This window comes from Octodon degus, unplaced genomic scaffold, assembly GCF_000260255.1.
Source record: "Octodon degus isolate 3935 unplaced genomic scaffold, OctDeg1.0 scaffold00001, whole genome shotgun sequence".
NCBI lineage: Eukaryota > Metazoa > Chordata > Mammalia > Rodentia > Octodontidae > Octodon > Octodon degus.
In genome coordinates this window covers 1,340,175-1,353,410 of record NW_004524577.1, presented here as the reverse complement: position 1 = coordinate 1,353,410, position 13,236 = coordinate 1,340,175, and the positions used below count along the sequence as shown (strand labels likewise).

Below are 13,236 nucleotides of genomic sequence, written 5' to 3'. Positions count from 1 at the left end.
ACTGTCTCATTGCTATCTGTTTATCAATAAAATTTTCAAAAAAAATAAAATATATATAAAAAAAATAAAAAGTAATGGAAACCATGAATGCCAAACATAGAAAAGAACTGGATACCAGGGCAGGTGGGATAGCTCAGTGGACTAAGCACCTGCTCAGGCAAGCACAGGGGCCAGGGTTTGATCCTGGGCACCGCATGCTGCCCCAGCCCTGCCCCTGGACATGAGGAGCCAGCCACTGAGATTGGGTGTGGTGGTGTGGTGGTGCACACCTGTACTCCCAGTGCTGGGGAGTCTGAAACCAGAAGGATCACTACGAGTCCCAGCTGCATAGTGAGACCCTGTACCAAACCCATAAATAAATTTTTAAAAAGAACTGGATTCCATGAAAGAGATTCAAACAGATACCCAGAAGGTTAAAATCTATATTGAAAGTATATGCAACAGAATCTGATCATCTTGGTTTTTTTGAAATTCTGTATTGTTTCTATGTTTTATCTACTTTTTATTCTCTTTAAAATAAAAGGGGCCGGGGCTGGTGAGATGGCTCAGTGGTCTAAAGTACCTACTTAGAACGAGCTTAGCAAAGCACAGGGACCGCAGTTCAATCCTCCAGCACCACATGCCAGCCAGCCCCGCCCCCTGGTGGCCTGAGCTGGCCACATACACACACATACACACACATAAATAAATAAATAAAAATTTTTAAAAAAGGGGGGGGGCAGGGAGATGGCTCAGTGGAATAAGTGCTTCCATTGAACTCTGGCAACGGTCTGAGTTCAATCCCCGGTTCCAAAAATAAATAAATAAATAAATAAATAAATAAATAAATAATAAAAAGAAATAAAAGAAAAATAAGACACACACAAAAGAATCAACCAATGTGTGGACAAAAATCAGATGCAGAGGGGCCAACCAGATAGCTCAGTGGATTAAAGCAGGGGCCGGCCCCTCAGAGCGTGCTGAGGGTGACAGACTGGGCGTGGTGGTGCGCACCTGTAATCCCAGTGCTTGGGAGGCTGAAAACAGAAGAATCACTGAGTCCAATCTGGGTAGTGAGACCCAGCAGACCCTGTACTAAATACATTTTTTAAAAAAAGAAAGAAGAAGAAAATCAGATCCAGAAGATGGGTTTGCGGTCAGGGATCGTGAAATGAAAGACTTACAAACAACAAGAATACCAAACCTCGCATTTAATGTGCTCCTTTTCAGAACGCCTTCCTGCCGTGTGTCAGCGGCAGCCTGTGAGGCCTGCTGCAGCTACACTTGCGCTTCCTTCCTAGGCAGTCTGAAGCCACCACTGAGAGGAGTGCATGCTTCCCGACCGCGCGCAGGCATGGCGCACCGCACGCCAGACTCTCTCGCGGACGGCAGGGCAGGACAGCAACCTTTGCTCCCCCTCACCCAGCTCCTGCAGCCCCACGAAGGGGAGCCCCAGCTCCGGAGTGCTCACCCGCAGCGCTCCAGGAGCTGGAGCCTCACTGCAGCCTTCTGCTCAGGGCCGAGGGCTGGGCAGTCTCTGAGGCCGTGCAGAGCGGTGGCCCAGGCCCTGGGGGAGATCCCTCTTTCAATAAAGGCCGCCGGTAAGTGACAGAGCAGGTTTCCCACGATGTCCACAATGTACTCATCAGCATTGGAGTTGTCCTGAAACCAACAATGAAGCTGATAAGAGGCCCAGCAGTGTCCAGGAACATGATTCCTTAAAAATACTTCCTGGCCTGAACTTCTAGAGCTTCCCTGATGTGGACCGCAGAGACAGAGAGGGGCCTGGGTTTTCCCAGGGCGTGCGGTCTCAGAAGTCTAAGAAAACCAGCAGGGCCCATCCTGCCCCTCCCTCAGTGGGTGAGGGCTGCTGTTGTTGCAGCTCTCGGGACTCCCCAGAGTTTAGCAAGCATCATAATAACAGCATAGCATGTTAAAAAATCAGCACCTCAAAGTTTGTGCAGAACTTCAACCTCTCAGAGTTCTTTCTCAAAATGACAAGAAAGCTTATGCTTTTGTGTGCTGTGTGCCAGGCGCTGTTTTAAGTGCCTGCAGGTTCTGATCCACTTAACGTTTCTAATAACTGTCAGAGGTAAGCAACCATTTTTTAAAGAGAGCTCCCCACTGCCTGCTTCATGTCCTCCAGAACCCCGGGAAGCACCCATCTTACAGATGGGAAGACAGAGGCTCAGGAAGAGACCGTGGTTTTCCCAAAGCCTCATAACTGCATGCCTAGAACTCAAGCTCTGCAGAGCGTCCTTTCCTTCCCAGTCATCAGGGTGGCCTCCCCTTACTCAGGGCCTCGGACAGGAGTCTGCAGAGCTAATGGCCAAATGCTTCCAACCTGTGATTTTAAAGCCACAAGTCAGATTTCCTGGCATCACAGCAGACTCAAGATCTCAGCCAGATTCCCTCAAAGGCTCCCCAGATAGGCACAGGCACCCCAAGGAGAAGGGACATGAGTGAAAGCGACACTTACGAAATGTCCTTACCAGGCACTGCCGCACTTTCTTAAGGACCAAATCCTTCTTGTGAGAATCTAAAACCAAGAAGTCCAGCTGATTCTTCCCCAGGCTGATCAGAAAGGGCACACACTGGGAGGTGGGGACAGAAGCCAGGAAGCGGGCCCTGGACACAGAAAGGGAAGCTGAGGAGAGGAAGACGGTGGGGGCCCTGCCCTCGCTCCTGAAAGGAGGGCCCACACACACAAGAGCTCATCACAGGGAACATTCAAATGCTTCCTTTGTGTGCAGCGACACTGGGGCTTCCTCCCCAGTGACACTGGGGCTCCTTGTCCATAGTAAGTCTCCCACTCATCCTGCTCCTCTTCTAGGGGAGGGAAACAAGCCTCCCAAGGTGCTCCTCTTCTAGGGGAGGGGTAACAAACTTCCCATGGTAGTCTTCTAGGGGAGGGAAACAAACTTCCCATGGTGCTTCTCTTCTAGGGGAGGGAAACAAGCTTCCCATGGTAGTCTTCTAAGGGAGGGAAACAAACTTCCCATGGTGCTGCTCTTCTAGGGGAGGGAAACAAGCTTCCCGTGGTACTCTTCTAAGGGAGGGAAACAAACTTCCCATGGTGCTCCTCTTCTAGGGGAGGGAAACAAGCTTCCCATGGTGCTCCTCTTCTAGGGGAGGGAAACAAACTTCCCCTGGTACTCTTCTAGGGGAGGGAAACAAGCTTCCCATGGTGCTTCTCTTCTAGGGGAGGGAAACAAGCTTCCCATGGTACTCTTCTAAGGGAGGGAAACAAACTTCCCGTGGTGCTCCTCTTCTAGGGGAGGGAAACAAGCTTCCCATGGTGCTCCTCTTCTAGGGGAGGGAAACAAACTTCCCATGGTGCTCCTCTTCTAGAGGCCAGAAACAAACTTCCCAAAATGCTGCTCTTCTGTGCTCCTGCAACGCTGATCAAAGACTGGATCCCCAATAAACCCTGACTAATGGACTGGTTGAGGGAAGATAAACAGAAGAAGGAAATAGAATAAAATGGAAGTAGGAAATAAGACAAACAGTGAAAAGAGTAGAAGTGACCCCGGTTCGGTGTCCTCCCAGTGCAGAGCCCTCCCTAAGCCTCTGAGTATGGCTCTGATGGCGTGGGGGAAGGACCTCAGACAGTAAAATGATTTTTGACTCAACAAAGCTCAACACTACTCAATGAAATATCTTTTCTGGTATATAATTTCTCCTATTAGGATAAAACAAAAGTTCTTTCTTAGAAAGGCCAAAATGAAGGCAATAAAGATTGAGAAAGCCTGCCCAAGATCCACACAGCCTATCCATCCAAGCCCCTCGGCTATCGCAAAACCAGATTCAGCATCTTCCCTCAGACACGTTCTTCCTCCTCTGTGCTGTTTCCGGCCCTCTTGCCTCCACGCCTCTTGGTCCCTTTATGTTAACCTAATGTGATCTCATCTCTCCAAGCCCAGCCAGTCCTCATTGCTTCCTCTCTCCCTCAGCAAACATCCTCAGTGCTGCCTGCAGGCCAGGCCCTGTGCTATGCCAGAGATAGTGATGACGAGATACAAGAGCTCCCCGCTTCTAGGAGGGAGAAACACAGGGCCAGACAGCGTTCGCCGAAATGTTCAGTGAATGGCAAACGTAAGGAAGAAAATGCAAGGGCGTCACCGCGCAGGGAAGGGGAGTGGGCGATCGGAGGAGCCCCTTCTCTGCAGGCGCCCGGCTGAGCGGCAGGAGTCGCACGTGCGCAGATCTGGTCGCCAGGTCAGCCCCCTTCAGCTGCTGGCTTCCTTCTGGCTCCTGTATTCTGCCCCGGCGGGGGGAGGGGGGGGGGCCGGCTGTGATGACCCTTCGCTAACATAAGCCTGGGCTGGGGAGGCAGCTCAGCAGTTTAAGTGCCTGCCTGGTGAGCTCAAGAACCCGGTTCTGTCCTGGGTACCTCGTGCCATGCCGGCCCCAGAGCCCTGAAGGCACCATGGTGGCTCCAGAACCGGGCGTGGGGATGCACGCCGGTAATCCCAGTACTGGGGAGGCTGAAACAGGAGGATCATTGCAAGTCTGAACTACAGAGCGAGACCCTGTATCAAATAAAAAATAAAAATAAAATAAACCTGATTGCTGCACCCAGAATATAAATGAAACACATCAGACTGTCCCCGAAGCCCTCCATGACCTGAGGTCCCCACTGTTAAGGCTTCTCTCTGCACCTGCTTTGGATATACACCGTGTGCTTCGACGGCCCCCACCACCGCTGGCCCAGACATCCCCCATCGCTTCCTGGAGTGTCCCTCTGAGACTACCTGCAACTCGTCTCTCAGGCTCTCTTGCACTCCTGAGTCCAAAGACAGCATCCCCTCCTCCGTGCCCACTGGACCCCGCCATCCGCACGGCAGCAGCTCTGGGACACCTTGGAAAACCTCTCCTCTCTAGCTGTCTTTGTGACATGGGGCATGGCCAACTTCACCTCAGCTCCAGTCAGAATTGCCCATCCGCCCAGGGATTGGTCCCAGGGACCAAACTGGCCCAATTAAGGCCAACAGAAGCCAAGCCCAAGAGCTCATTAAGAAGGTTGGGAAGAGTCTCTTTTCCTGGACATGACATTGAGAAAATGTCACTGTGGCTCTTCCAAGGGACACGGGAGAGAAAGAATCTGCCTGACAGCGAAGCCAACAGGAGAAAACTGGCCTGAGAGACAGATGACACTCTTCAAGTCCCTAGATCTGACCAGGCCTGAAATCCCCCCTGGAATCTTCAGCTACCAGAACCAAAATTTCTCTTGTGTTGCCTGAGCCCATTTGAACCAGGTTCGGTCATTTTCAGGCAATTACCAGTTTGATATCATAATCGACTTCATGTTTGTCTCCTCCCCAGAGACTATAAGGGGAAAATTCAGCTATCTCACAGTAAGTACCCGAATATAGAGGCATATGTTGAATGAATTAAGATCATAACAACAAAAGAAGGTGGAGGGAAGTGAAGGAAAAGAAAAACAGCACCCTGGAAGAGCAGGAAGTCCTCACCGTCCCGGCAGGTCTGCCTTAGAGGCCCACCCGAGGGAAGCCTGCTCCACTGGAAATTGTTCGGGCATGGGTTGCCTTGCCCTTGGTTTTTAAAAAGAGAAACCAAGACAGTACAAAAATCTATGTCATCGACGTGGAGCTCAGAACTGAGGCTCTTGGGGGCTTAGCGGGGTTCAGCCTCTCCACGCTGCCTCAGCCTCCTCCAGTGAGGCAGAGCATCACTTCGGTTTGGGATCCTGCCCGTCCAACTGGCAAGCCAGAAAAGAGGGTCCCACAGTCACTTACGGAAGTGCGACCAGGAGGAATGGCGGCATCGACGACCTGGACACGTCCCAGTATTTCCACGCCAAACAGTTAACCTGGAAGATGAGTGTTTCTAGGAATTTAGTCTGATAATGACAAGAGCAAACCCAGATGGTACTTTCTGGTGCTAGCTAGCACTGTCCGAAGGGTTTTTAGATACTTATTTATGCATAAAACATCCCGTGCAGTGGGTAGTGTGTTTGTGTTCACATTACAGATGAGGAGACAGGTAATAAAAAGATGAACACAACAGTTTAAGTGTGGTGATGTCCATCACAATCTTGCTTATTACCATAAGTGAGACATAACCTCAGTGCCCAGCAGGAGGGGATTGGCTAAGTGGGTTATGGTATACGCATGCCATGGAGTACTAGACAGTGGATAGTATCGACCCCTTTGTATTTTTATGTTCCATGTAAATATCTTCATACACTTCAAAGAACAAACTCTTTCTGTGTTCCATACACATGGAAGAGGGACACTGATCTCGGGACTGCCAACATTTTAGACCAAGTACTCTAGGGAAGGCTGCTTTGTGCACTGCAGGTCACTCAGCAGTGTTCCCACCTCCACCCACGAGAGACCACCACGGAGCAGCCCGGAGCGGGACTTACATTAACCAGTGGGCTTTTCATGCTTATGTGGGAGTCTGCCAAGGCCTGGGCCCTTGTATGGACATGGGCAGCAGACGCAGAGTGAGGCTCTGTGAGCCGCTGGTGCCCACTGAGGCCACTCTCGGAGGATGAAGCCAGAAAGTCTCAAAGGGTAAGACAGAGTCACAGCCAAGACCACCTGGATCCATCCTCAGCCACGTGAAGACTGTGGCTCAGCACCTCGTGCCTGGGGTTTAGCTTAAAGCCTCACATGGAGTGGCTCTGCCCTCCTGAGTGCTCCCCTGCCTTCTTCTGATAAATAAATACATGTGGGCTGCCCAGAGAGGGGGTCTTGGTCTTAGCCCCAAGAGAATCTGGATTCTGAGCAGCTTTGATTCAGCTGGAGCCCTGAAATCATTCCACTCTTCTCTTTTATTTAGCTTCCTCCATATAATTGTTTCAGAGATTGTGGACCAGATCTGTCTATGATAACTATGGAATGTTATTAACCGGATAGGTGGCACCTCAAGTAAACACAGCAGCTGAAGCATGGCTAGTGTGCACTGGCACCCACCTGCACCAGCACCCGCACCCACACCTGCACCAGCACCCGCACCCGCACCCACACCCGCAGCCACCTGCACCAGCACCCGCACCCACCTGCACCAGCACCCGCACCCACACCTGCAGCCATGCCACCCCCACACCTGCAGCCATGCCACACCCACACCACACTCACACCCACACCAAACCTGCAGCCAAGCCACCCCTCACCACACACACGCCACCCTCACACCCACGCCCCACCCACACCCACACCACACACATACCACACCCGCACCCACACTCCAGTTGTGACAACCAAGTGTCCAGACACAGCCAAAAGGCCCCCAGGAAGCAAAGCAGCCTTGCTGTGGAGAACTGCTCCAGGGACATTTGGGGAAATTTTTACTTGCTCCACATTGTTTGATTGTGTACACTAATTATGCATTTGCAGTAAAATGTAAACAGTCTAGACAAATTTTCTAATTAACCGGCGCTTGGAGGTTCTGACCCCCGGAATCTGAGCAGCGCCTTGCTGGGACACGGCTGTCCCTCTGGTGTAGGTCTCCCTCAGGAGGCCTGGCCCCACCCATCTCCTGCACCACTGACTTCCCCGCCCAGGCCCTGGGCAGGGTTCTTAATGTAGTCTGGTGAGTCTCTCCAGGGAGCTGATTAGAAATGCAAATTAAGCTGTGGGCGGACTCTGTAGTAGGCACTTGCGGCAAAGCCGGGGTCCAGCCCACAGAGCCATAGAGAAGAAACGAAGGCTGGAGAGAGCTCGCTGCAGTCTGAGTGGCTGCCCGGCAAGCACAGGGACCCGGGTTCAACCCCCATACCACATGCCATGCCGGCCACAGAGACCAGGCGTGGTGGGAACGCCTGTGATCCCAGCGCTGGGAGGCTGGGACAGGAGGATCGGTGTGTGTCTGAGCTGCATAGCAAGGCCCTGTACCAAATAAATAAGTATAGAATTTTCAAAAAATAAATGAAAACTCTGAGGCCTCACCCCAGACCTAGTTTATGGGAAACTGAGTTTGGGGCCTGCAATCTGTAGTGTTTTGTTTTTGCCGCTCTGGGAGTAGAACCCGCCTCCCACACGCAGGGACCGGGTTCGATCCCCTGTACCACATGCCGCCCCAGCCCCGCCCCAAGCTCACTGAGCCAGCCATTGAGTCCGTGTGTGGTGGTGCAGGCCTGTAATCCCAGTGCCAGGGAGGCTGAGAATAGGAGGAACCGTACGAGTCCAAGCTTCGTACGTAGCAAGACACTGTACCAAATACACTTAAATACATGTATGTATGCGTATATACGTATATATTTCCTACTAAAATCAGAAAGAGCTTTGCTTCATTCAAGACTTAGCATCTGATAATCTCGTTTGATAAATTTAACTGGCTTTTCCTTTCTGCTTCCTTAAGTTTATTGACACATTTTAGGTTTGCATGGTGATCAAGTCCATCATAAGGAATTCGTGCCTGAACATGGCATACCTTGATTTTTTCCCATTGCCCCACTGCCTTCAACCCCTCTTCCCCTCCTTATTTACAAAGGCTTTGCTTCCATCTTTTCCTTCTCTTCTACATTGTATTTTCCCTCCTCTCCTCTCCCTCTCTTCCCTCCCCCATTTGAACATTTTCTTCCTGTTTCACAATATCTGTTGTGCATTGTGGTCTTTACTGAAACTTCTGCCTTCCCACACCAGAGCAGCACGTAGTATTTACACATAGGTGTCTGATTTACTGCACAGAAGAGTATGGTCTCAAAGTGCCTCCACTTACCGATGACTCGGGTTTATCTTTTATGCCTGAGAAGTACTCCACTGTAAAAGAAGACCACATCTTTTTCATCCATTCCTCAATTGATGGACATTTGGGTTGTTTCCAAGATTTGAGTATTGCAAATTATGCTGCTGTAAACATGGGCACACATATACCACTGAGGTAGAATGTTTTTAATTCTTCTGGGAAGATTCCCAGAAGGGGAATAGCTGGGCCAAATGGGACTGCTAATTCTAGGGGTTTTTTTAAGAATCTCCATACTGATTTCCACAGCAGTTGCACCAGTCTACACTCCCACCAGCAGGGGAGAAGGCTCCTTTTTCCCCAGAGCCTCAAGAGCGATTGTTACTGGTTGATTTCTTGATAATAGCCGTTCTTTCTGGGGTGAGGCGGTACCTCAGCACTGTTTTAATTTGCATCTCTTGAATGACCAACGATGTTGAACTTCTTTTCTTTTTAGTACCAGGAATCAAACTCATGACCTCAAGCTTGCCAGGCAGGCGCTGTGCTGTGGGCTATATCCCTGGCCCTGATGCTGAACATTTTTCCATATATTTATTTGCCATTTCTACTTCTTAATCTTAAAGAAGATGCCCTTTTGTTGTTGTTGTTGTTGTTGTTGTTGTCGTTGTTGTTGTTGTTGTTTTTAGGAACCGTGGATTGAACTCAGGCCTTGTGCTTGCCAGGGAAGCGCTTATTCCACTGAGCCATCTACCTGGCCCCAAGATGCCCATTTTTGGACTGAGTCTTTAAATTTGGGTGTATCTGATTTTTTTAGTTCTGTATATATTCTAGATAGTAGCCATTTGTCTGTGGAACACCAGGCAAAACTTCCTTTCAAACACTGTGGGTTGCCTCTTCCCTCTGTTGGTGATTTTTCTTCTTGTGTAAGAGCTTTTTATGAGATGGGATCCCAGTTGTTGATTCTTTGCAATAGCTCCGGTATGATCAGGGTTATGTTCCTAGGCTGCTTACTCCAGCGTCTCCAAGAGTTCTACCTGTTCTATCTTCCCGCAGATATAGTGTTTGTTTTAATATTTAGATCTTTGATCCATTGCAGTTTTAGTTTAGTGAGTAGCGAAAGATACAGGCCTAGTTCTAGTCTCTGGCACGTGAAGGCCAGCTTCCCAGCACCACTTGCTCCGGAGGCGTCCTTCTGGTGAAGGGTTCGGCTCTGTGTCACAGACAAGGTGGCTGAATATGTGGGAGCTGTTCCTGCGTCTTCCAATCTGGGTCTGTTTCTTGCCAGTACTGTCCTGTTTTTAGCCACCAATTTTCATTTTACCAGGATCTTAGGAGAAAAGTCACTGGGTTCTAAAGACAGGTTAATATCCCTCAGCTAGGAGCTAATCGAGGGGGAAAACGCATAACTGGTTGGGTAAGCAAATTCCGGAGACTCAAAACATTACAAAACAATCTTTTTAAAAACACTTTAACTGGAAAAGATCTTTAAAAACAGTGGAAATTATTGAAGATCTTTTCCAAACATAAGTCAATTATCTATGTGACAGGCCTAACAAGGCTGGCATTCAATAGAGAAAAATAAATTTGCTCTTTGGTAATCAGAAAAACTTGAAGCCATGCTGAGCCTCTTCTTTCCGCACCTGGTGTTAAAGCCTGTGATTTTAACGCACTTCGAGTCTGTGCCTTTGACGCCGTCTTTGCACCACTTTCTCTGCATCAGAACTAGCTGAAATGATGTCTTTCTTGCTTAGCTTTTCAATCCTCGTACCAGGCGTCCGAGATCAGGGTGCTGCCCAGCAAGGGGGGCTGCTGCACTGGCAGGGCCTTCCGTATCCCAGATTCCCCACATGTTGCAACTAGGTAGTCTCCAAATACACCGCGCTTCTTCTAAGACGTAACAATTCACATGTAACTCTGGCAATTTATCTCTTACTTCTGCAGATTCTCAATGATACCGGACCAACTGTCTCCATTCAGTCCTCCAGTCTGTATCCTCTGGTGTAATGGCTCATGTGGCACAGAGCCTGGCCAGCTTGACACTCGCCGTGGTCAGCATGGCTCCTGCAGAAGCAGCATCTGCTCTGGTACTGCACTCCGTCCTCTGTAGGCATTCCTCCCAGAGGCAAGGCGGTGAAACCTCCCATGATGCTGTGTGGAGGCCTGCACAGCGCTGCGCTGCGGTCACTGGTGGAATGCCGCAGACAGCACTCTCAGAGTGAACTGTGCAGAAAAGTCAGCCAAAGGGCAGATCAAGGAAGCCGTAACACACATATCCAGGGTCAAAAACAGCTTCGGCCTCAAAATCAAAACAGCAAGGGCAGCGAATGCTAACAGTGGTGATGTGCGAGAAGCCAGCTCGCGTACTAAGGAGCTGTTTTCCTAGGCAAGGGGTTGTAGAGAGGGCACATAAAACGTCACGATGGCCTTTTTAAAGATAAAACAAGGAGGCACTGTAACAACTGGAGGCAGCGTCTTCATGGACCTCGGAGGAGTCACCTCTCCCATGAAGTCACACTCAGGAGCCCGGATGCACACTCGGGCACCAAATTCGGGCATCACCGTAAGGTTTTGAGGCCTCTAAGGTCACTCAGGCCAACGCTGTCTGAAACGCCTATGATTTTAGATGTCAGAAATGTCAACACGATTATTCCAAGCCACCAAGCACAACCTTGGATGAGTCAAAAACTGAGCTCGGATACATCCGATCTGTGCATCCTACTTCTCTTTAGAATTATCGCCCATACCACTAACAAAGACTCAGAGCAAGACAAGAGCGCTGGATCTCCAGACACGGAAACAAACGGGAATAACTGAAACCACGGCGGCAGCGCAAGCCACCTCCTGAGGTTGCCTAGATCGATGCCCCCACGACATGCGTGGCAAGCAAGAGGCTACTGGGGTGAAAAACAGCCTGAGCGACCCTGCACGCAGAATCTCCCAGAACCGAGGGAGGGCCTCAGTCACAGCGAAAACCCCATCTGAAGCCCCAGCCCGGCCTTGTCGCAGAGGTGGCGTCCATGTCACAGCAGCGGCCCCTCCGCGGCTGAAACAGCAGCCAGCACAGTAATTAGACCTCCTAATTAGCCCCCACTCACGCGCCCAGCGCAGAAGGAGAGCAGTCCCTGCCTAGCCCATTTGAGAAAAAAAACTCACATCCGCGTAAAAGAAACCGGGACCCCGATCCTTCCCCGCTCTCGGCCCTGGGAGACCCCATTCTGGTGGCGTCCAGCGGGCCTTGGCTTCTACCCCAGCGAAATTCACTATTCCACATGCTCCGCCCGCCTCTGGATGAAGGCAGAGTTGTTCTGCTGCATGGAACACTCGGCAGTACTCAGTGAGGCTGTCACTCACGATCATCCTCGGGTTTCAGAACAGGAAGGCGTTTCAGTAACTGTCTTGAAGTAGAGACAATAAAGTCCTATGTCCTAAAGCACCTGCTTAGGCAGACGCAGGGACTGGGGTTCGATTCTGGGCGTCCCGGGCCCGCCCCGCCCCGGCGCACACCTGGCAACTGACACTGGCCGTGGTGGGCGCAGCTGTAATCCCAGCACCTGGGAGGCTGCAACCAGGAGGATCACTACAAGTCTGATCTGTGTAGTGAGACCCTGGAGACCCTGCACTAAATACAAAAAAAAGTCCCATGTCATTGCAAAAGGATATCCACAGGGGTGGGTCAAGAAAAAGAGGGTGGTTCTCAGTGTTGTTAAATGGTCCAGTGCAAAATCACCACGCAGGAGCCTTTAGGGCGCGGGGTTTCACCCACACCCACACCCATCCCGCCCCCACTTAATGGATCGCAAAGGATTATGGGCCAGCGGTTCTGGAGCATGCAGGAAGGATTCGCTGTTTGGAGTCATATTCTGGGTCTGAATCACAGGGCCAGAGGTGAAAACACCCCAGGAATTCACCCACCTCCCTCTCAGGACTCTGCGGCTCATGGTTGATGCACAACCCCCAAACGCTGTCCCCACGGCTCGCTGTTTACTAACTTGGCCACTATAAAAATTCAGTTACTGCCTGCAGTCTCCCCAAAGGGCAAAAGTGTCTCCAGAACCATTCAGAAAGTAAAAAGAAAGAAAATGCTGTTAGAGAGTTGTTTCCATTCTCGGTAACCTGTGGACAGGACAGGAACATTGGGCGAGGGCCGCCCTTCCATCCCCGGAGGCCTTACTCGGACACGGAAGGGCAGACCTTGCAAACACACGTTCAAAGTTCACGTGTGAGTGTGGAAAACCCAATTTATTCATACTTTGACTGCAGCCATGTAGCCACTTGGAAATGTAAAAAGAATTTGGAGAAAACTTTGTTCAATTTTTGATGTCCAGCCGTTGCCTGAATCTAATTCTGGCATGATACCTAAGATACCACATTCAGTCGAGGCCCAGTGAGTGCGGGAGACAGAGCCGTTCGGAAGCAAAAGGAAGGGTCAGTGTACCTGATCCGGAGACAGCAGAGAGAGATTGTTCTCGAAATGCCGGAAGTGGAGCAGGAAGGCGCTGGCACCCATAGCGTAGATGTGAGAGCACGACACGCCGCTGACCAGCTGCCCGGTGCTGGAAACAAAGCCACGCGGGGAGGGAGGGAGGGAGGGAAGGGGGAGGG

General features: G+C 50.6%; 1 protein-coding gene across 1 annotated transcript in view; it reads right to left on the bottom strand.

Moving 5' to 3' along the window:
• Otoa (otoancorin) overlaps nt 1-13,236 on the bottom strand; it is a gene marked incomplete at its 5' end in the record, with an annotated part of 77,845 nt that overhangs the window by 29,622 nt on the left and 34,987 nt on the right. The window contains 4 exons of the mRNA XM_023707769.1: nt 1,451-1,641; nt 2,472-2,607; nt 5,739-5,812; nt 13,070-13,187. Coding sequence (XP_023563537.1) covers nt 1,451-1,641; nt 2,472-2,607; nt 5,739-5,812; nt 13,070-13,187 — 519 coding nt within the window. The remainder of the gene's footprint in view (nt 1-1,450; nt 1,642-2,471; nt 2,608-5,738; nt 5,813-13,069; nt 13,188-13,236) is intronic.